This window comes from Rattus norvegicus, chromosome 17, assembly GCF_021556685.1.
Source record: "Rattus norvegicus strain SHRSP/BbbUtx chromosome 17, alternate assembly SHRSP_T2T, whole genome shotgun sequence".
Classification (NCBI taxonomy): domain Eukaryota; kingdom Metazoa; phylum Chordata; class Mammalia; order Rodentia; family Muridae; genus Rattus; species Rattus norvegicus.
The window spans coordinates 34,599,356-34,624,148 of NC_141550.1; the positions used below are offsets into that span (position 1 = coordinate 34,599,356).

At 39.7% G+C, this 24,793-nt stretch overlaps 1 protein-coding gene and 1 pseudogene across 6 annotated transcripts in view; one reads left to right on the top strand and one right to left on the bottom strand.

The window, feature by feature from the left end:
* The window catches only part of Cdkal1 (CDKAL1 threonylcarbamoyladenosine tRNA methylthiotransferase), a 553,071-nt gene that overhangs the window by 4,172 nt on the left and 524,106 nt on the right, over window positions 1–24,793 (top strand). For 5 of the 6 annotated variants that reach the window (XM_087591039.1, XM_087591037.1, XM_087591038.1 and 2 more), the window contains 2 exon segments: window positions 1,105–1,274; window positions 4,900–5,012. Coding sequence is in view for 4 of the 6 variants with exons in the window: in XM_087591037.1 (XP_087447163.1) it covers window positions 1,105–1,274; window positions 4,900–5,012 (283 nt within the window). In the remaining 2 variants the exon portion in view is untranslated. 6 annotated transcript variants of the gene reach the window in all.
* On the bottom strand, window positions 20,844–20,950 carry LOC120098014 (U2 spliceosomal RNA; annotated as a pseudogene).

Below are 24,793 nucleotides of genomic sequence, written 5' to 3' on the forward strand. Positions count from 1 at the left end.
CAGAAGAGGGCATCAGATTCTCTGGAACTGGAGTTATAGATGGTAGTGAGGCACCATGTGGGTGCTGGGAACAGAACCCAGGTCCTCTGAAAGAACAACAACCAGATCTTCTGCAAGAGCAGCTGGCTTTCTTATTCTGCTAAACCATCTCTCTGTCCCCTTCTCTAGGACTTGTATCATGAAGGCATGCTGGATTTTGTCAAAGGCTTTTTGTGCATCTGTTAAGATGATCACAAGATTTTTAATCTTTAAGTTCGTTTATATGATTTATTACATTTATTGGCTTAATGTATGCTGAACCATCTCTGGGATCATTGGGATACAGCTAATTTGATGTTTTTGATATATACACCTGTGTTTGGTTTGTAAACATTTTATTCATGATTTTAACATTTGTGTTTGTCAGGGATATTAGCTGGTAGTTTTCTCTTTTTTTTGGTGTGTCTTTACTTGGTTTTGTTATTAGAGTAATACTTTGTAGTTTTTTACCAATACTAGTTTTATTTGGCATAGCTGACCTGTGTGTGTGTGTGTGTGTCTGTGTATGACTCACCATATATATGTATTATGAGTGTTTTGCCTGTATGTATTTATATCCACCAAAAGTGTGCCTGGTGCCCAGGGAGGTCAGAAGAAGAAGGTGTCCACTGAACTGGACTTATGAGGGTGCTGAGCCTCTATGTGGGTACTGGAACTGAACCTGGGACTTCTATAAAATCAGCAAGTTCTCTTATCTGCTGAACCATCGTCTCTGTAGCCCTTCTTAAAGTCAGGCACACCAATTCCTTCTCACAACACTGGAGGCCTTGGTGGTAATCGGCCTCAGCAGCAGTGGCTGATGGGAATTTCTGTTTCCTTTCTCTTGAAAAGACCCTGTCCTATGTTCCCTCCATAGTATTAGTTATGCCATTTTCCATTCAGTCATGGCACGTTTCTGCAGGACTTGCATGGTTGTTTCTTTGGTTTATCTGCCTATGTTTTCTGTGAACTTAGGCTTAACAGAGTTGAGAAGATTCAAGGTTGGTGAGAATTGTTTACCAATACCATGCTAAGTGGATTTTACTAAACCTCTGCTATTTGTGACTTTTTTCTATACTACAAAAGATGCCTTCTGCATCCTGTGATGTACTGCTGGATGACATAGAAGATATCATATCACAGGAAGATTCAAAGCCACAAGACAGACATTTCTCAAGAAAGCATGTGTTTCCTAAAGTACGGAGGCGGAATACCCAAAAATATTTGCAAGAAGAGCCCAGCCCACCAAGTGACAGGTAAGCATTCCTCAGAATTACATTTGTTTCCATCCCAGGAGAGGCTGACACTGCTGGCCTCACCATATGTGCAATATCTCCAGGATTAGGATCTTTCTATTTCTAATAGGAAATAAAGCACTTCAAAAAAAATTTGAATTGTTTCAAATCTGGCAAGTAATAGGTTAAAAAATTCAGAAAAACCAAGGGGTTGGGGAATGGATATAGGAGAGGTTAGGGGAATAAATATGATCAAATTACATTGAAGAGAATTTTCCAAGAATTAATTAAAAAACAAAACAAAGTACCAGATTAAATGGTCTTTGCAGGAGGCGACAGGACACTAGGAATTGTTTTGATTTGACTATAGTTGGTATAAATCTGTTGTAATTGCAAGTTAGAACTTTTATTGAGATTTGTGATTCCTATTTGGCAATGGTGTATGGACATGTGATTATTCTTAGTCAGTGCTTAGGCACTGGGCACAAAAAAAATCATTGTCCTGTTTATACTTTGCGTGGTGGGATTCTGGACAGTAAGATCTAATGTGACAGGGCAGAAATGATTGCCCAGTTGTATGGTTTTAGCTTGTAATTGTTTATCTAGGAAATTGTGGGCAGGTTTAATGTTTATTTTGTTTGGGTTATTGAGCTTTTCTAGGCTGTGCATGTAGAATGTGTTTTAATTAGTGGGGGTTGTCACATGAATTCCAAGCATCTCTTTATTGTCACTTCTGTTTACTTTTAAATTGTTAGGGCAGTCTAAGAGGGAAGTCTTTTTGTACTTCCTAAATAAATTCTTTAGAAATCTGTGACTGGAGTAACATTAATTGTGGAGGTTTCAATTTTGGTTATTTTAATGTGTAAGTTTTAAATGGATAAAGATTACAACTAGCATTTAAGAGTGTGTGAATGGACAGGTCATCAGACTTTGTTTTTGTTCTTTATATGTTTTTTGTGTTGTATATGTGTGTAAATGTTCATGAGAGTGTACAGGTACCTGTGTGTGTGTGTGTACGCGTGTGTGCACGTGTGTGTGTGTGTGTGTGTGTGTGTGTGTGTGTGTATTGGGACAGGGACTGTCACTGAAGCTGGAGCTATTGATTCTGCTAGACTGGCTGGCCTGTGTATTTTGTGATTCTTCTGTCTTCTCCCTTGACAAGCACTGGGTTACAGATGCCTGCTGCTCCACCTGACTTTTATCTGGGTGCTGGGTGTCTGGTCCCTAGTCATGTCCTCATTCGTATAGGGTAGTACTTTGATGGTTTCATCTCTTTGGGTGTTATTGTTGCAACTGGCATTTTCAGTGCCACCATCCGTGTGTCCCTTTCTAAAGGTTGCACTAGTCATAAGTAGTATGGTTAGTAAGGAATTAAAGTTACTCTCCAGAGAAGAACTTTTTCTGAGGCATGATCCCTTGTAGCTTGGTCCACAGATGACCCTCAACTTCCTGCTTGGCTTTCCTAAGTGCTGGGTTTACAGGTATGTGCCACCTGGCTTGAAAGGACTTTTAAAGAATTTGTATTTAAAATGTTTTAAAAAAATTATGTTTTATTTATTTATGATCTATGAATATGCATGAACACATGTGCTGAAGCATGTGAGTGAGGGTCAGAAGTCAACTTGTAGGAATCAGTTCTCTAGCATGTGGATCTTGGGATTGAACTCAGGTCATCAGGCTTGGTTGCAGGCACCTTTACCTGCTAAGCCTTCCCATGGATCCAAAAGGACATTATTTATTTACTTTTTAATTAAAAATTTTAAACATTATTTTACCCTTTTATTGAAAATAGATTTTTTCAACATAATATATTCTGATTATGATTTCTCCTTCTTCTACCCCTCCCAGCTCCTCCTCATCTCCCCTCCCATCTAGATCCACCCCTTTTCTGTCTCTCTCAGAAAACAAACAGAATAAGATATAATGTAATGAGATAAAACAAAAAAAAAAAACACTGAATATAGCAGAATGTCATTAGGAGTCATTTACTTCTCCATTCTTTTAGTAGAATGGTAGTATTCGGTTTTACCCTAGTTTCTGGCCTATCTAATCTCAGGTTCATGGCTACCCGAACACAGGCGGGGATGGGTTCCATCTCCTGGAGTGGGCTATAAATCCAGTCAGGTATTAGCTGGTTTGTCCCATAAGCCTTTGCTACTATTGCGCTAGTGCCTTAGTATTTCTCGGCCTTCCTTCTGATGCAGCTCTTTATACAGTTCCTTTATGTGGTGACCTTCAGTTATAGAATATTGCATTACAGCTTCATAACTGTGATTTTGCTTAGTTTTGAATTATAATGTAAATATCCATATACAGATATATGGATGTCTGATAAGCAGTCCCCAAAAGGTCATGACCAATGGGTTGAGAAGCACTGCACTATGCATCTGGCATACAGGCACCATTGTAGACTGAAGAGTCTGTAGCAGGGCCAGTACTCACCCTTCTCCTTTAGTAGTGTGCAGAGTCCATTCCAGTACTGTGAACATTTAGTTGTAGGGGCGAAGGCTCTAGGTAGGCACCAGCTGGACTTCTCCCTGCTCAGTGAGTTGTGTAGGTGTTGTCTTCAGCAATAGGACCTTACCATAAGCTTATGGAAAGCAATCTGTAGTACTGTAGTCTTGACAACAGCTTGGGTTGTTTTGGGGTGTCCATGGGACCCTTTGGCCAATTAGAGGTAATCTATTTCTAGTCCTGGCATTTGGTGACAAGAGATGCAAAAGGACGGTGCTTAAATACAGAGATTCTTCCTGTGATTCCATGGTTATTTTAGTTTTAAAACACTTATTATTATTGTGTCTGTATACATAATGTGTCTAAGTCTTAGGTAGGGTTTCTATTGCTGCCATGAAACACCATGACCAAAAAGCAAGCTGGGAGGAGAGGGTTCATTCAGCTTACACTTATATCCACAGCACTTTCGTCATTGCAGGAAGTCAGGAAAGGAACTCAAACAGGGCTGGACGTAATTGATGTAGAGGCTGATGCTGAAGTCGTGAAAGGATGCTGCTTACTGACTTGCTCCTAGTGGCTTGCTCAGCCTGCTTTCTTATAGAAATCAGGACCACCAGCCCAGGGATGGCATCACCCACAATGGGCTGGGCCCCCTGCCTTCAGTCAATAGTTAAGAAAATGCCTTATGGACTGAACCTCCAGTGAACATGATTGTTGGGGGGAGGGCGGCAATGGGGGGAGGGTGGGGAGGGGAACACCCATAAAGAAGGGGAGGGGGAGGGATTAGGGGGATGTTTGCCCGGAAACCGGGAAAGGGAATAACATTTGAAATGTAAATAAGAAATACTCAAGTTAATAAAAAAAATTACAAAATAAATAAATAAATAAATAAATAAAAAAAAAGAAAAAAAGAAAATGCCTTATGGCTGGTTCTTGTAGAGGCATTTTCTCAGTTGGTATTTCCTTCTTTCAGATAACTGTAGCTTGTGTCAAGTGGACATTAGTGATCTAGCTCACTGATCCTTATTTTAAAGTTTTGTTTTAACAGCAGGTTTTAAAATAATTTGATGCATTCTGAAACTAGGTTGTGAATTGATTCTAATTTGTTTTTTGTGTCCTAAAATCATCTAGTGGCTTTTATCTTAAAACTCACTCACAGATACTCACTTTGTTTTAATTGATTACTTAACAGCACGATTCCAGGCATACAGAAAATTTGGATACGAACATGGGGCTGCTCACATAATAATTCAGATGGAGAATACATGGCTGGACAGCTTGCTGCCTATGGCTATAAAATTACAGGTAATGAGATCCATAATGTATTTGTATTGATTACATTTCAGAGTTGCAGATTTTGGAGACAGGTAGTCTAGCCCCAGCAATTTAAGGGGATTTTTAGAGTAATTTAATGATTTGAAGGTAGAACACTAATAGCTACTATGTATTATTAGATAGCTGGTTATATATTTCTTGACTTTTGTTGTATTTTTTTTTTGTTTATATTAAATTTTGTTTGTGTGTGTATATGTGGGGGCACATATGTGCAATGGAGGTCAGGAGACAGTTGCAGGATGAGACTTCGCTTTCTCCTGTGTGGATCCTTGTCGGCAAGCTTGATGACGGGTGCCTTTGCTCACTGAGCCATCTCACCTGCCTAGTTATTTTAAAAGAACCTAACGACCTTTTGTATTTTGAAGTGAAGCTACAGAAAATTCATATAGGGCCAAAAGAGGGCGTTAGATCCTCTGAGTTTGGAGTTACAGACAATGAGCACTGCTATATAGGTATCAGGACTGAAACTTGGGTCCTCTGGAAAGAGCACCATGGTCTTAAATGTTGAGACATATATCCCGTCCCACTTTTAGCAATTTTTATTTTATTTTTCATGAAACTATTCATTTTATGTACAGCAGTACAATTTGCACATTAAAAAACACAAGAGAATGATTATATATATATTTTTTTTCTTTCTTTTTTTTTGGACAGAGTAGCTCTGGCTGGTCTGGAACTTGTTTATGTTGACCATCTGGCCTTGAATTCACAGCATTAATCCTTCTGCCTCTCTTGGGATTAAAGGCATATACCCCCATGAGCAGTCTGGCTTCATATTCACTGTGTGCCCTATGTGGTTTGCACTTACATGGGTTCTGGAGATCCCACTGTTAGCTTGCACAGGAGGTGCTTTATGCCCCGGGCTGTCTCCTCCCTCTTTTCTTTTTTAACACTGTGGAGTTCACTGAGTCTTTACCTCTGCTAATCATATCCTTTGTCTTGAGCTGTAATTCCCCAACTCTCTGTAGAACTCAAGTTTAGATCTGAAGCATAATTTAATTGGTTTCTGGATTACTGATGTCAGGTTTTTGGATTATTATGGATTAGTGGGATTTTATAAAATTATTAATTTAAATTGTTTTTGTTAATTAGGTATAGCCCTAAAATAGCAATGAATATATCATAGGTATAAAATTTAGATTTCATGTATAGAATACAGAGATTATTGGAAAGAAGTCAGGATTTCTTAATAGCTCCTCGTAGGCATTTTACTATTCGGTGAAGAAGCATGAGTTGACTTACTTGCAATTGCTGCTTGTAACTATGAGTCCAGGCCATGATTATTCTGCAGGAAAACTTAAGATTTGGAGTGGTTGTTACTTATTTCTTTCTGCCATTTTTAATTTTGAAGGAAAAATTCATAATTTAAGAAAATATTGTTTTGACACAGGGATTCAAATTACTGAATTAGCTGAGCATGGCTTTGCATTTCTGCTCTTCTGCGTGGTTTTGTGCTGTGCTGTGCTGGGCACAGAACCCAGGGCAGAGGAGCGTGCTGGGCAGGAACCCAAGGATAATGGGGAATGATGGAATTAATCGCCAAGGTAGCAAGTAGGTGAACTAGTGCTTTTAAAAGAAGCATGGTTTGGTTGGGCTTGCAGGTGACTTGGGAAACTGAGCCGGGAGAACTTTGAGTTGTCAATAGCCTGCTGTGTAGTGGGACACTCTCAAAACTGAGTAGAAATGTGATCTGAATGCCTACAGCCCAGGAGCACATTCTTTAAGGAAGCAGTTCTGTAGGCTGACCTTTCCCCTAGAATGGCTCTGGTTATTGTTTCTGTTGGAGATCTTGCCAAAGTCTTTCCAGTGTCTTCCCACATGAGGTGTTAGAAACAAGAGACCTGTGAGTACGATTCAGGGCATGCTAGTGAACAGTGCTGCTTTATCAACAGTAGACATTTCATCTTTTATTTTTTCTGAAAGCCCAGGCTGGCCTTAAACTCACAGCAGCACTCCTGCCTAGGCTTCTTGAGTACTGGGAGTTTTGGTAGGCACATTTCTGTCATAATTGGTTCTGGGAACTCTTGAAGAGTAGCAGCAATTCTTATTTATTTATTTATTTATTTATTTATTTATTTATTTATTTAAACATACTATCTCTCTGTCTCCTTTCTGTGTGAGGGCCAGGCTGTCTTCAGCAGTAACTCTTAGGCTTTGGGTTTCTTCAGACTCTTTTAATACATTTCTATCAGAGAATTCATTACAACCGCGTAGTCCTAGTGAAATGTGGGCCTGGCTTCCTTAGGTGGGTGCTGCATTCAGAACAGTTATGCTAATGTGTAGTTACACCTGCTGTGCATGGGTACTGCATGGGCATTATGGTTTGTGGGAAAGTTCACCCCCTGGTTGAGACCTCATAAGCACATGAGGGGACTGTATGTTTGTGCACTGAGGATCTTATGGAAATCAGACCTGAGTGCTTGTCTTGGGTGCCCTAGTTTCAGAAAGCTTAAAGACTGCTAGGTTTTTGCATTCTTGATGGTTTCTCTGTATCTTTGTGTATAGCTTGTTCATTTGGCAAGTACTTGTGCACATACTGTGTATCCATGGGTAGAGTTCTGGGAACTTGTGGAGATATAAAAGGAAGAATCTCTATGTTCTTGCTTAAATCTTAGAGGTTATCTTAGGCAATGCTTATTTCTAATGGATTCTTTCTTTCTTTTTTTTTTAATAATGGAGGGATGTAGAATCTGCTCTAGTTAAAAACTTTTATAATTTATATTTTAGAAATACTTAGTCATGTCAGGTCAGAATGTGGCATTTTATGTTCAATTTAAGGAAACTTATGTGTGAAACTCGGTGTAGGGGAGATAGCACAGTGGACTGATTCAAGTGTATAGAGTACTTCTGGGCTTTGGCCATTCAGTGTGAAGAATCTTTAATGTTGTGCCTGAGGTCAGTTTCATGTATTTGATTCATGTATGAAAATTTTTGTATAAGAAATACATCCAAGGATCACATTACTGATGAGAAGATTATTAAAATGTAATTTTTAGCTGGTGTTGATGTTGACAGAAGTAGTGCTTGTGACATTAAGTTACTCAAAACCAGCAGCCACAGCAAATGTTGCCTGATTATCTGTTTCCTTTGCTGGCTCGTGGTGAGGTCGCTTCACATGAACGTATGAAGCTTGCCTATATAGTAAATTACTTTAAGACACAGAGTAAGCTGGGTGTGGCTGGTGCGGGTCTTTAGTCCCAGCACTCCTAAGAGGTTTGTTTGTTTATTCATTTTTTTAAATATTGGGAAGAGGCAGAAGCAGGTGGATCTCTGAGACCAGCCTGGTCTACATAGTGAGTTCTAGGACAGTCAGGGCTTCATAGAGAGACCTTTTCTCAAACCCAACCCAACCCAGCCCTTTCCATAGGGTTCCCTGAGCTCCAAGGGGAATTAACAGAGACACCCACGTAGGGTTGAGTGTTCCAAGGTCTCTTACTCTATGTTCATTGTTCAGTTCTGAGTCTCTGTTCTCATCTACAGCATCAGGAAGCTTCTCTGACACTGGCTGAGCAAGATGCTGATCTATGACTATAGCAGAATGTCATTAAGTGACATTTTATTGTTACTTTTCTTTAGCAGGTATTTGGTTTCTCTCCTATGTCCCTGGTCTGTCTGGTTCCAAGTCCTTGGCCACATGAGCAGTATCAGAGATAAGTTCATCTCATGGAGCGGGACTCAGATCTAACCAGAAACTACTTGGTTTGTCTAGCAAGTCTCATGCCGTTATTGCATTAGCATATTTTGCATGTACATCACCCATGTAGATCAAAGAATTTGTAGCTGAGTTGAGTCTGCCTTTCTCCTTTGGTAGTATGCAGAATGCCTTCTGGCTCTGTGCATATTCTGTCAGTAGGGGTGAAGGCTCTAGGTGGACACCAGTTGGCCTCCTCCACACTCAGTGAGCTGTTGTCTTCAGCAGCAGGGCTTTACTATAAGCTTATGGAGAGCAGTATATAGTTCTGTAGTCGTGGCAACAGCCCACGTTGTTTGGGGGTTCCTATGGCCAACAACTTGATTGTGTGTAAGCCAAAGAATACATTTTTAAAAGAGAAAAATTGCAGTGAACAGACTTAATGCCACAAATAAAACTGAAGGCTTTAGTGAAGGTCATTAGAGTGTGTATATATGTGTGTGCGTGTGTGTGTGCGTGCTTATGTGTTTGTTAATAATGACTTCAGCTTTTGGAAGGATGTGGACCAATGTAATTGAAAACCATTTGTATAATAGGGCATCACAATGTTACAATTTGAAAGGCCATTGATATATGTAATTAGTTGCTGGATGCTATGCATAGCTCTCTGTGGCCTCAAGGGACAAATGTGCCTTTGAGAAGTATAGCAGCGCTGTGTGCCACTAGGGTTGGGTGGTACACGGCAGAAGGGAAGCTCTGGTAGAGGTGCTGCACAGCTCCACTGAAACACTCTGGCCAGTATTGTTCCTATAAAATAGAAAATATTAAGCATCTTACATATAATTTACTTGCAAGAAAGTTGTTGAGAAAAAAATGCCTTCTTATTAAGATTTATACTTTATATTATAAAAACTAGCAATTATTCTTTATTCACATTTCTACAGTCTATGATCACTGTATTAAATATTTTGATGAATTTTGAAGTACTTGGACTGGGGATATAACTCACTTACTTGGTAAAGTGCTGGTGCACAGGACCAGGATCCAGCCCTGTTATCTACTTAAAACAAAGACATGAGCAAAACCAAAGTCCAAACAGAACAAAACAAAGCACCCAGTGAGGTGCTGTGTTTTTGTGATCCCAGCTCTGGGGAGTCAGACAGACAGATTCCTGGGTCTCTGGCCAGCCAGCCGTGCTTGTTTGGCATGTTCTAGGCCAGTGAGATTCTGTCTTCAAAAGGTGGACTATACTCAGTAAAGAACACCCGAGGCTGTCCACTTGCCTCCACATACATGCTCACACTTTTATTTACACTTTTATTTTTCAGGCAGCATAGAAATATTTAATTATTAATTTTTTTGTCCAGTTGGCTCAGAAATTTCCCCATATTTGTTTTCTTAGAAAGTACCCAAACTCAGTTTGGACCAACAGAATGCTAAGCAGCCCTGATTTGTCCTGTACTGTGTTACCTGTACAAACCAAGTAGTTTGGGCCTTTCCTGTGTCCTTTATACTCTGAGCAATATTCTCCTTATGTTTAAATAATCTTGAATGATTGAGTAGAATGTTTTCTTGAAGGGTTAATTGAAAATCTAGTTCACTCTCCTGAATTTGAGTGTTTGATTAGAATTGTCACTTTTTGTGTTTTGGTTTTCAAGACAGTGTTTCTCTCTGAATCTTTACTTTTTTTTAAAGGAGTAAATGAAATCTAGTTCATTCTTGTGAATTCTCAAGTTCTTGGTTCTGTGTCCTCCTTCTGAAGATGCTCATATTCCGTCTAAAATGAATGGCCAGCAATGATTAAAACTTCCGTGCTAGTGAATCATTTTGAAAATGGTCAAAAACGTGCTTTCCCTATTTTCCCACTATTAAAGTTGAGACGTTACCATCCTCCTGTTCCTCATTGTGAGCTTGCAGTTGCTCTTCATCCTGTTACCCTTGGCCTGACCTTTGAGTCTCATAGGCTTTAGCTCTGTGTAGTTTGTGAGTGGAAAAGCCAGCCGTACGCTGTTTTCATGAATAAACTTGATTGAATGGGAAACTGTGTCAGGAGATCAAGGATCAAAAAAAAAAAAAAAAAAAAAAAAAAACCAAAAAAAAAAAAAACTGCTTACACTGTTCTACCTACAAAATGTTAGAGGTTTATGAGGTTATGTTATGAGACAGACAAAACACAAGTCCATATACTTTCAGTAATCTGATATCTGTTTAATTGCTTAATAGTTCAGATTATGCTTAAGAGATTTTGTACAGTGTTGTTGAATAAATTTATGTAGAAATAGCCAGAATTTAAGTTGTATTTTTTTCTTAAGGAAATGAGTAGATGGCAAATTACCATAAATGAAAACGTCATTTAAAAAGTTACTTTTTATTTTTTTATCTCTTTCTTTTATTTTGGGACTGAAAACTTGAGGGTCATCAGTAGTTGAGCTTGTTCGACACTGGCCTTTGAGGGCTTGCATTAAAGACAAGTGTGTTTCTAGCTCCTGAACAGCAGATGGCAGTATTGCATCGTATGATCACTTGGTGGTGTTATGACCCCGAACATGAATTTCATGTTACAAATGATCATCTAATAAAATGATTAGAAGTCATTAAGTTACCTAACATTTAATTTTTCTCTGCTTTTTCTATTTTTTAACAGTATTTATAAAAGAACTTGGCAAATTGACCTTTTCAGAGGCCTTGTGAGCTCTTGTTAATCTGAGATGCAGTGTGCAGGAAATCAGATGTGTGATTATCCAGTGATGGGCTGACAGCTCCAACTGGTCTTGGTCGCTCTCACTGCTTGTCCTAGCGTCTGTTGTGGCCGTTTTCCATAGGAATATATTAAGGTGGGAATTTCGAGTGTGAGGAAAAACTATTTGTTACTTTCTGACTTCATTACTTTCACACATACTAAAAACAGTGGGTCCGCATCTTCAGTACCTCAGTAATCCTCAGACCTGCTTACCAAACAGGCTTAGGGAATGGTAAAGCAGAGTGAGCTGAACTCTGCACGTTATCCTCTGCCTTGATGTGGGTTGGAGGCTTGATGTAAGGGGCTCAGAGTTTCCGTACAGGTTTATGTATACCCTTGCCTGTATGCTATATATCAATTTAAGGGCTTTCTTGGTGGTGGCGGTTGTGGCTCAGCGTTGTTTCCATGAACCTGATCATCGTAGACACTAATTTCCATAAGCCACACACGGTGGCACCATGGCTGTTTAACTTACTTCTGTCTGCTGTGACAGTGACTTCTTAGCCAGTCCCCACCTCAGTGTGACTCAGCCATTTTTCCTTCCTTTCCCTTCCTTTCCCTTCCCTTCCCCTCCGTGAAGCCTTTCCGTCTTTCTCAGCTTGTACATTTCAGAGATACTTGCTCAGCAAATCAGAGCTGAAGTACCCAACTTCTAACTCCGCCACACTGTAAAATCAGCTAATATCTTCTATTAGCCTAACAGCTGGACAGATGACAATGGTTATGTCAGTGTTCTTGTTAGGATTACTAGAGTAGTCTCTCTCTCTCTCTCTCTGTCTCTCTCTCTCTTCCTGCCCCCCCACCCCCAGAATCTTTCCATATAGTTCAGGTTAGTTTTAAATGCATTATATAGCCCAGGCTAGCCTTACACTTACAGTGATCCCCATGTTCGTCTCCCAAGTCCTGTGATTTGGTTGTGGTTGAGTAGAGGAATAAATGAGCTAGCATGTGTGTTTGAATCACTAGTGCCATTGCACAGGGGACCACACACAATAGGAATTTTTAAAATGTGCATTATATATGTATGGGTTAGTGATCAAGTAAACTGACTTTTGAATATGATAAATGTTAATAATTGTTTTCCAACTTTAACACAGCAAAACGTGAAAGTATATTGTAACAGTAAACTGAATGGTCTGTATGCATGTGAATGTCTGGAGCTCTCAGTAGAGTCCTATTTAGGTGCTGTCAAGTCCAGTTGGCTTATTCTTGACATGTCTGAGATAAGATCGCACGCCATCACTCTTCTTGACACGGACACTTTTACAAATGGTATTGAATCAGAAATCTAGTTTAATCCATTCTTATTAAATTGGAAGCAGTAATTGCTCTCTTGTTTAATGGGATGGAATTGACTGTAGCAATCTCGATGGACCTTTAAACTTGATAAAATATGGTTACATATGTTCGTGTTGGTTTGTGTGCTCCTAAGAGTAGGGGTAAGAGCGATCCTTTATTCAAAAGTTGGATTATTTGCAATGGTTGGTAAAGGGTATAGTAGAAAGGTGGGGATAAGAATGGCATCTTCTCATTTTCTCCCTTTTTATTTCTCAGGAAATAAAACAGAAATAAATCTAAGGGCCTTCAGAATGGAGTTTTCACTCACCACTCAGAATTAGGGGAAGGAGAGTATCTCTAGAGAAGACCTGGCGGGCGCACACCGGCCCCTGAGAAGTGAAGGAGAGCTTGGGGAGTCACAGCCTCCGACAGTTAGGCTTTTATTTAGTGATGTCTAAGTCTCTCCATTTCCGTGTCTGTTTCTGTTCTGTAGAGTGACAAGGCTTGCCAATGGCCTGAAGATGTTTCTGAGATGTTTAATGATTGCTGTTGTAATTTGCTTTCACAGAAGAGCTCAGTGTAAAATAGCTTTTCCTGTATCTCAATTTCTGCAATGCTGAGTCTGACCCAGGCCTTTGTGCACAGCAGGCCAGCACTTAGCAGATGTCCTGTGTCCCCAGCTCCAGAGCATCACTCAACGCACCCTTCAGCTTCTGGTGTTGATCCTTCTGTGTTTTCTGTCGCTGTCTTGCTAACCTTATAAGGTGTCTTCATTTTGATAGCTTTTAGCTGTGATTTAAAAACTCACTATCTGAAGAACTATTTGCCGATGGTGATTTGAGTAAAGTTGAGTGATTCAAGAGCACAGGCAGACCATTGTAATATCTTCTGCTTTCCACACGAGAGCTGAATTGGTAGTTAGTGGACAGAAATGAAGGAACGAACTCTGAGGGGTACTAGAGAAATATGTTGTGATTTCATAACACTGAAATTATTGAACAATATCAACAGGGAGGACAGTGAAGGTGGTTTGCAGACCTCATCAGTTTAAGGCACAAATCCTTGAATGGGCGTGTTTGAAGCTTATCAACCACAGTTCACTTGTGCATCTTGTGCCTTAGGCATGGTGTAAGGCAGAGGTGCAGGCTGTAATGATGAAGGCTGAACTTTTTCCCGTAAGGGAAAGGCCATTTGCAGTTTCAGTGATGAGGCCCTCCCCATTGACACACGTATAAATATTGTCTTGGATACACTGTTTAATATTTTTGAAATGTAAATACCTTTATGAGTGCAGTTAATGTTTGTATAGTCATGTAATAATTTAAGCATAAACATCATTTTCTGGGCACATGTATAAGAAAAAACATTGTAAAAAAGAATAAAACCATTTTTCAATGTATATAGAAATGTGTGTATTACTTATAACAATTATGATTATATGGTAATATAATTATAATAAATTAATGTTGGAATTCGAAAACTAGTATTTTGACCCAGCTGATTGGCTCAAGGGTTTTCAGAAGTCAGTCATTAAAGTTTTCTCAGTTCCTATAAGAGAGTGGTTCAACCAAACGGAGCTGCAATAAAAACGAACACGAGTTTAAGAATGTGCTGTTATTACATTGATAGGATGTAGGTTATAGAAGTTAAAACCTGCTAGCTTGACTTGCCTCCTCTTCTGTGCTTTCCTTATATGCTGCATTCAAGGTGTAGATTCTGTACACCTTCATGCAATTACAAAACAACCCAAAAGATGGCAGTATTGACCCGTGTTAGCATTTCCATCTGCTTTTTTTTTTTTTTTTTGATGAAAAAAGTGTTGGATGTCTTATCTGCAAATGTCTTAAATTGAGGTTATATTTTTTACATTTAATTTTCTGTTTTGTAAATGGATCCTTAATTCATGTAAGGCTTGCTGGGACCAGATTTCATTTTTATTTTGAAATGGTTTGGAAATTTGGTTATTTAACAATCATGTTGTAGACATAAACTATATAATCCAATATAATTAATGATGAAACCTTGTCTCAGTGTGACAGCTAATGTTTCATGGGAGACATAGTTGCTGTTGTGTGGCCAAAACCATTAATTTTTTGAAGTCTCTAAAACTGTCCAGTGATTAAAACATAGCAGGAATAAATAAACAATTTGTGTGGCTCTCAGGTCACGGCACTCTGGCTTATCCATTTTGGGAAGTCATTTTATATTAACAGGACTTTTGAAAATTTAGCAAAACCTTTCACTATTTTGGGTCCTCTGGCTGTAATACGATAGAAGGAGGGTCTAGGGCCTATGAATAGCTTTTCTAGGTGAGAACTAGAGTAGCTAATGAGTCTCTGGCCCCACGGTAGGCTTCTTTGAACAGCAGCGTGGTTGTACCCACCAGCATCATGCTGTTGAGCACCTTCTGAGGCCATCCTGAAAAAAGATTTATATTTAATTGTGTGTATATGAGTGTGTGTTGTGTGTGTGTGTGTGTGTGTGTGTGTGTGTGAGAGGATGTATGTGCATGTGTATGTGTGTGCACGCATGAGTGGGTGCGTGAGTGAGTGGGTGAGTGAAGGAGTGAGTGTGTGCTGTGTTTTGGTCTGTGCATGATGAGTGTGCAGATGTCTGCAGATGTCAAAGGCATCAGATCCCCTGGAGCTGGAGTTGTGAGCCTGCCTGAGGTGAACGCTGGGAACCCAACCCAGGTTCTCTGCAAGAGCAGTGTATGCTCTTAAATGCTGAGCTGTTTATCCAGCCTCTGATGCACAAGTGTGACCCAAGTGTGATTGTACAAGTGATGGTCTTCTGTCCAGTCAGAGGTGTCTGTGCTTGTTTCTCCCTTGTACACTTACTGGAAGTGAGAAAGCACAGACTACTTACCCAGCTTTTTTTGTGAGATGGGTGCCCTTGTTTTGGGTCAGAAGTACAGGACCTTGCAGGTGCCTTTATCTTTCAGCTTTTATGTTTCTTCTCCCCAAATCACTTTTTATTACTATCCCTTAAAACTGACGATATTGGCACCTTATTCCATTACACCCCGTTCTCACCCTGACAGGATAGTCACCTGTGTGCCATTTCAGGAGTGGCGATGCCTCTGGCTGCAAGAGTGGTTTGTTCTTGTGTTTGTGGGAACAGATGTACTTCTCAGCAGATCTTCACTCTTCTTGCTGCCTTTGTTGATGCCAGTGACAGGGTGCACATGTGATGTGCCTGAATTGCTTAACAATGCACAGTTAAGGGGGCGGTTGGTTCCAGTGGATTCTGACTGACCGACAGCCCTCTAGAAATTCTCCTCCAGGATCGTGGTCTTGTGAGGGGAGAGCTGTCTGAGAAGTGAAAGGCTTGCCTTCTGACCTGGATGCTTTGGAGGACATGCTTGCTCCAGACTTCCTGTAGCATGGGCGGTGCTGTTATTAGTATGAGTCTAGCTCCTTCATCTCTTCTTGGAGATGGCAAACTCTGGGCTTGGTAAATAACAAAGGGTTAGTTTCCTGCACGACTTTATGTTTACAGACTCTGGTAGGAAAAATAGAAAAAAAAAAAAACCAAAAAAATGCACTAAAAACAAAATAAAACCTTTATTCCCAGAAATGGACAAAATCAGCTAAGTGTTTAAAACATGTGTTAACAAATTCCATCTCAAGCCATACATCCAGGCTGTCTGGATTCAAATTTGTATCTCAGGCTGGAGTGGGAGTAGTCAAAGGTGCTACTGTACTAGCAATATTTCCTCCAAGTAGTTCAGTCAAACAACATTATATGTTTGTGTGATTCAGAGATCGGCTGTGCGGAGTTTTGCCTGTCTTCTGTAGCTGTCTCGTAATAATGTGCTAATTTATGCTGATGATCTTACCTCATGACCCTTCTGTGTGGCCTAGATATGTTAATACGCTATAGCTTTTTAATTTCAATCATCCGTGTTGGCTGAATCTGCTTGTTAGCGCCCACTACCATTTATACTAGTCTGTGTCAAGGCCTGGTAGAGGACAAGAAAAATGTATCTCAGAATCAATTTCTTTAAGCATGCATTAGTAATGGAAGAAATTATAAGATAGACATAATTTTAATAAGACTGTTATGTCTGAACATTCATTGCGAATAGTAAGTATTCTTACTACCGTCAGCTTTTAATTAAGAAAGGGAGTCGGGTCATTGGCTTTATTAAGCAAAGGCTCATGACCATCTTTTGATTTTTTTTTTTTTTTAATGTCTGAGAGGAAGTATCCAAAACAGAAAAGTAGGTATCACAGGCAGTTTTACAGAAGCTAGCGCTCCTTGGTTATACCTATGTCTCTAGTCCTTAACCGTGAGTCATGTATTTAAATACTGCACAGTGTATGGTGGAGAAATTGAGAACTCTATGTAGAGAAAGAGTCAAGCTGACCAAAGTTTAAATAGCTAAGTCTGTTACAGTGAAAATTCCGTAGGGGAAATTTATAGATCTTAAATACATTTTCTTACATTTTTGTCAACAGAATATTTTTATCTTTATTATAGAAAATATACTTAGGATATTTCTTCCTTATATTTAGCCTTTTATATGGTAGGAACAGTATCTACTGTTCTGTTGAGTTCTGCCCTAAAACTGTTTCTTCTCCAGCCTTTGGATCAACTTTTGTTCTTAAGGATACTGATAAATCCAAACACCGATAAAACCTGGAGAATGTTGTCATAGAAATGATTCTGGCTTCTCTAGGCCCATGACTCTTCATGTCAGGAATGGTTCTAGGGCTGTTACAATGACCAGTAAATGGCTGGCAGACATTAGCCTTTAGGCTCTAATGAAGAAACTTCCCATCTATGATGTCTTAGACTCCAGTACCTTACATGCACTGACCATGCTAATGAAATTTGAATCAAGCATGTATTTAATGGCTTTTGATCAATTTAGATGTCTTTTAGTTGTCTATGTTTCCCTCCTGTGTATCTTTGTCTGTGGTGAGTGTTAATTAGGAAGCGAGGTAAACTCTGATGGCTTCTTTGGGTAGTCAGCGAGTCAGACAGCAGTGATTTTTATCAGAGAAATATGTGGGATTAGGTGTCAGAGGATATGGAGTCTTGTTCCAAAAATGGCTGGTAGTCAGTGAACATCCTCATCTTTTCTCAGGTTTTTAATTCTCACAAATGAATCATGTTGACTATGGCAGAAGTGAGAGGCCGGGTGATGGCTCTTCCCACACACCATGTAACTTTGCCTGAGGTGAAGCCCTTGATTAGAACTGTCAGGTGTGAAGCTCTGTTTGAACTTTTCTTACTCTTCCCTTCCCTGCCCTGTCCCACGCAGACCCCACTCAGGTCCTTCTTTTACAGTGCCGTGGCCTCCAGCCTCTCTTTCCCACCTGTTTGTGCTTTGCTCTTACTGGGACGCACCCGAGTAAAGAACAGTCTTCTCCTTTTGTGTTCCTAGCACCCACTGTATTTTGCCTACAATATGTACTTGATTAGGATTTAATGGTTTATGTCAATATTCATGCCATTTTATGGGAAGCAAACAGAGCTTGCTCTGTATGTGTTTTCTCTTTCTTGTGCTGCTCTTGTCCCTTGTTAGGTACAAAGCAAGGGATGACATGCTACCACCTGAACAGACAGGGTTTAGCATCTTTGTAGTCTGTATTTAGTTATTAAGTTTTCGAGGCCCTTTCTTCCAGCAAACCAGTGAAATGGCTTTGTCCGTACCTTTCAGATGTGATTCATAGGCTCTGGTGACCATGAGTCAGTAAAAAGGCACATGCTCTTTGCTACTTTCCTCCGTTGGCTCTTTTCCTCTTTTTACTTACTGGTGACTCCTTGGCGCATCTGGCCAGTGTTGGGTGTTTCTTTCTGACTTACCATTTCTTCTGTACCTGCCAAACAAATGCTTTTACTCTGGTCAGGAGCATTTCCAGTGAGTTAGTTTTACTGTTGGCGTAGTCATGGACCACCTGATAAATCCCAGTGTGTCACACTAATGAGTGCTGACTGCCAGTCACCAGATTGTTTGGTTTGGGGATATCTTACTGATGGTTTTGAGTGTAGAAAAAATTTCTTTTCTGATTGTAAAATTAACCTCCAAATAATACATTTTTCACCCATAGCTGTTTTTGTGTGGTTCAAGTTTCTAGAAAGAGTGATATATTGAACTTAAATCTGTATGTAGGGGGGAGGGGGGAAAAAGCAAAGGCATAGTGTTAGATTGTACAGGAATGACCAACTGGCCCTGTGGCCTTAGTGACACCGTCCAATGTTCCTGAACCACAGGTTATTCATAAATAAGATGAACACATGAAGTCCAGTGCGCCTCAGACTCTTTATAGATTCATTTATTCACTAGGTATGCATGGATCGCAGGCCTGTGCTGTGTATTCAACCAAGGAGACAAATCTGGTCTTACCCTTGCAAGAAGACTTCCATCTCCCCTCTGTCCGTCCACCTGCCCTTCTCCCTGCTTGCTGGTTTGGTCAGTGGGTAGATAAGGAGCAAATGAAGCAATGTGAAGTGATTCATGACAAATTCATGGGCTCTTGTCTTATGTACAAAATGACTGACCTTTTTTTTTTGTGAACATAAATGGTCTATAGATACAATAGCTGATATTTGCTTTAATGTTATTAAAATGAGGTGGATTATCTAGTAATGGCAAATTAATTAGGTGCTTTTTAAGTGAGAAGGTGGAAGACTTGGCTGTTATAAGTTTAGGTGCAGTGTATATAAAACAGGAAAAGGATTTATTCTTGACATTGAAAAGCAACTTAAAGAAAAGCACAAGATCTGGGTAGTTATTCATACAGCTGTGGGTGCTGAATATCAGAAGTAAGTTTATTTTGGGGAAAATCATCTTTGGTATAAGTCAGGCCTCTTATTTTGAACATTTTACCTTTATTCTGGAGAACTGAAATTTATTATGTTACAAATGGGAAAATTAATTTGAATGGAGTTAATACAAAGGAATAAAATATCATTTAATTGAGAAATAGGGTAAGGTCTCCAAAATGAGGACACATTTCTTACTTGTACTCGTCTGAAGGAAGCCCGGGTTTGTACAGGTTTGTACAGGTTAGTTCAGGTTTGTACAGGTTTGTACAGGTTAGTTCAGGTTAAGTTCAGGAGAGTTTAGCTGTGGGCAGATGCCAGGTTGGTGTCGAACAGTTCAATTCTCTGACTTCTCCGAAGACACTGATGAGGGCAGCTAACCTTATTGGTTATTAGGTGGCAAGAGTAAGTTCAATTTTCTCTGTACTCGTGACGATTAGAGGCTGGTTCTAGCATATCTAGTGCTCGAGTTTCAAGGCTACCTCTATTTGAGAGCTGCTTTGGGGAGATAACCTTGTACCACATACATTTTAATGAGTGCATTCCTTTTACCACCTGCTGAAGCCGACTCGGAGTGACTACTGACCTGAAGTGAATGCCTGCGTTCAATATTAATATGGCATGTCTGAATCCAGACAGCAATCTTTCATTTTGACATGCACATAGTCAAAGTAAATTAATGTTTAAAACCTGAACACTCCAAGTTCAGCCAGTGTGTGAGTCCCATAATAATCCTTCAGATGCAGTTTACATAGAAATGCTGAGTGCTTTCTTATACTTTATTTATCATACACATGGGTCTGCACTGCTGCATTCGTAACAGCGTTCATCTAGTCCTGTTGTTGTGGTTCACGTGTTTTGCATTCGCTAATAAAAGTAATTTCCTTGTTCCTAGATTTATTTTTTGCATTATTTTAGGGAAAGTTAATATTTTAAAAAACATATTCACATGCTTTGGAGGGCAGTCACAATTCAGTCATTTTATGGTAGTTCCGTACTTTATTTCTGCCCACATCACAGTCTTTGGTGACAAAGATAGGCAATGCCAACTCGGTGGGGCCTGGAGCAGGTGTGAGTTTGTGCTGGGGGGACTTTCCTTCCGTGGATACCGTTTTGTTTTTGATTTTATTGGTTAAAAACCATCCATGACAGATGTAGTAATAGGGAAATTCTATTAACATTTAAGTATTAAATTAGCTAGTAGCCAGAGCCTCCTTTTAATATGATGACAGTTTGTAAGTTTGGGATCCTAAGGACCACATCGCATAACATGCTGTACATTTCCTGTTGGCCTGTTTCCCCTTTAAAGTGGGTTAGCTCAAATGTTGGAAATTTCCATTGCATATTTCAGTGTTACTATTTTACTCTTCAGTTCTATGGTTGATATTTATGAATTAAGATATATGTATATAGGTGTATCAAAGATTAAACTGATAAAAACAGATACCACATTTGATTTTAGCTACAAGGCCAAGAAGCAGTATATTTTAGTAAATTAATAGCCAATTTAAAAAAAGGATATTATGTAGAAATACATACATACGTATATACATACATATGTATATATATATATTGCATGCATGCAATGGCCATAATGAGAATTTTGTGATAACATCTTTGAATTTTAATTTTAATAGAAAAGTCTAAAGTTATATTATTAGTAAACATATTTCAGCTAGAAAGTTTTTCTTGCTACAAAATGATAGTGGATGGAAGTGAACCTATTATGTACTCAAAGAAAATATGCTGCTCTTATTTTAATTTACATCAGTATGATGACTTGGGCATTGTCTTAGAGTTATGAATGCCATAGTTTTGCTCTGAAAACAAAATTAGATTTTGACTACATTTCACAGGATTTGTGTTCAGAAATAAATTCACTATTTCATTTAGGATACAGAATATCCAATAATATTTAACATACTTATTCTTTTATGAGTATTGTATATCTCAAACATCAGGAAAACATGTGCCTTACCCGTGGTACATTGGCTTAGATTAGATTTGAAAACACTGTGCAGAGAACACCTATTGTTTCTGCAGAATGCTGTATGCCCCATAGAGGTGACCTCTGACCCACTGCTCTTGCAGTAGTAATGGATTCGCACTGATTGGAGCACAGTCTCCCACTAGCTTCTGCTTTCAGTTTTCATGTGTAATAGCTGCCTAGCACAATCAAACATCTGCTTTGTGGCTGTAGAAGGCAGTGTGACAAGCTGGCTTGGACCAATTCGCATTTGTAACCCTGACTTGGCGATATTGTGTTTTTACTACTGAATTAGTAAGCTGTGTGTGGATAAATTATCTTTGATGAGTACTCATTCTTGTTCAGCTGCATGGAGCGTTTTGCCCACATTTAGGGTTTTGTAGAACATGGTATTAGCTTAGATTAATTGAAGGATCAGCATTGAACACCACCTTTTTTCTAGTCAGAGGCTTGGTGAATAATTTCCAACGAAAAGTGAGCATTTAAGAGCTGCTTAGATTGACTCTCTTATTACTGACCTGATTCTAATCTGCTTTGATAATCTCTTCAGGGAAAACTCAGTCATATTTGCCCCTTAGACAGTAAGAAGTAATTCTAGCTGAGGTAATCTAGAGTCCTCAGAAGCTGAACCAGTTTGATAGAAGCTATCCCTATGCATTCCTTCATAGAGACGTGACAGGGTAGACATCTTTAGTGCAAAGTGGCCTGTAGCTGATGACTGTTCTCACCACGTGCAGCCTAAAGCACTGGCATCAGAGGCCTGGTTACTCAGTGCAAAATATGTGCATGACCACATATAATCAAGGTTAATGTTTATCAAGGGTCGCCATGTTTTTGCTATGGTCTGACAGTCATGACCTACATTGAAAGGGCCCTGTGAGTCTGTCTGGTATGTTTTTCTTGATGTCTGCTTGTCAGTTTGTTATAGATCATCACTTGGGGTCCTTTCTGGGTTTTCAGGTGTGCCGTACACAGTGTTCTTTGCTGTTACATTGTTTTGAGGAAGCTGCTGCTTCATAATGTGTAAATAGACTTTAGTCTTGAAGGGTAAGCAATTTGGGGGACGTTGTCCATGGGTGTGGTGTTGTGTTCAGATGGTAAATTATCTTAGCGTAGAGTAAACACTAGCTTTTCAACCAGGATTCCAGATTTGGCTTAAGCAGTTGATCCTTTAGTGAGCTCTTCTTGGGAAAGCAGTTTGGGAATTTCACTTCAAGTCTATTTTAAGAAAAATCCAGATGAGTGGCTTATTTCATAGTATACCAACTAGAGAGATTTTATAAGATAGAAATTTGCAAACATTTCTCTTTTTGCTGGTAAAAGGGGGATAGAGGTTAACGTTTTTAAAAAGTGTCATTTTGAACACTTTGGTACCACAGAAGCAAAACTCAATGCCTGTTAAATTGTATTTTTTTGAAGTCATTCAATTTTGGCCACATCTGTCTTAGTAGTTTAAAGAATAAACAGTTCAAACGGTAAGGGAAAGGCACTTTGTATTTTGTCAGTTTTCAGCTTTAGATATCAGTAAATCATTGCTGTAGCCTTCTTTATCTTTTGTTTGCACAAAAACCCTGTTAGAATTGTGTCTGGGGGACCATCTGCTGTGGTTCCCAGTCTCAGGAGTGTGATAAGGGATAAGCTGTATAAACAGGGCACCACGAAAAAGAAAAAAAGGAAAAGCTTGCTTTAGGAGTAGGGGAAAGTGTAAGGCAGTTTTAATTTTATAACAGAGCCACAGAAAGTCACAGGCTCATAATCTGTCAGGATGGAGGCTATGATGTATTTATTCAGAAAGCACGAGACAGTGTGTGGTTTATCGTCTCGTGAAGTTAATATTGTCTTTCTTTTTTATTGTAGTATTACTGCTCTGGAGGCCGAAGCTTTTAGAAGTTTTCCAAGTACACTTCAGCATAGCTCTTGACATTGTGAAGGTTTCCACATTGTCTTCTTAGGTTTTGGCTTTTTTTCCCCTCTCCTAGCCATTAATTTTTCTCTCAGTTGAATCCTCAGAAATCATCCTTTCCCTTTTTCATTTGCAATGAGGTCATGGTGCTTCTTGAGGAGCAAGCCAGTCATTTCCATGGCAACAGGCTCTATCAAAACATCACAAGTCTGTCTTGCCCCTTACCTTTAAACTTAAGTACAAGGAGGGGGAGGGGGAGGGGTGGGAGGAGAGGGAGGAGGAGGGGGAGGAGAAGGAGGCACCTAAGAGCACTGCTGTTCCTATAGTTTCGGGCTGCAGGGCCAGGGTAAGGAAAGTCAGTTTTAAAAATGTAACCTCTAACATACTGTAAGTTATTTAGCTGTGATGTCTGTATAAAGGACTTCTTTTACATTAGGCTCCTTCAGTAGAGCAAACGTTGGTTTCTAATGTCATTATCTAAGAGAACAGTAAAGGAAAACTGTGTGTTACAGTGCACACATGTCTCACCATGGCCCGAGATGCCCACTGACGCTTTGGTGCTCTGGTCTGGGTCGTCATTTTGCATTAAGGTAATGGGATTTTGTTGATGGAATAGTGACACCTTGTACTTTGAAAGGAGCCCAGGACCTTCTCGGGCCTTTTCTCCTTTTCATCTGTTGTGCCAGTGAGGTGCAGTGAGTTTGTGTTTATGGACTGGGAGAGTGGCCTGTGTTGCTCACTGGTAGTCAGGCATGAGATATAGCACAGTCCCTCTGTCCTTGAGGTGCTGGAGACTGAACCTGTGTCGCTGGGTGTGAGACACATGTACTTTATCACTAAGCTGCATCCTCAGCGCCAAAAATAGTTTTGCTTTTTGTACTTCCAAAATACCCGAATTGATTAGTAAAATTCCTAAGCAACGTTAGTTGCGTAGTTTGCAGTTTGCTAAGTAGTCCCTGTTCCTTCTTACCAGGGCATCGACAGATACAGGTTCTTTTATTCTGATTTTAACTACTAATATCAGCTTTCAAATCACATATTACACAGTACAAAGTAAGAGCGTATATGTTACAGAGTGGACGGCATTCAGTGCCTTACTGGAGGCAGAGGAGGCCTGGCACCGCTACAGAGGGTCACTGTCACTGCAAGGGTTCTAAGATGGTAATGAAGTCAGCTCATAACAGTTTCATAAGTTTAGAGATTTTATGGTGAATTACTTTTTTTTTTTGGCCAGGGTCTTTTTGTGTAGCTTTCTTCAGCCTCGTGAGTCTGGACTTGCAGGCCTGTCCCACCTTGTCCGGCTCAGTTGTAATTTTATTAACTTGAAGTATTTTCAGTATTTCATCGGCTCAGTTCTACCATAGCTTTTCTTTCTGCCCTTGCCTTTCCAGGTGGTGGCCAGCCCTCCTAGCATCTGTGCTCCAAGCCGCTCCTC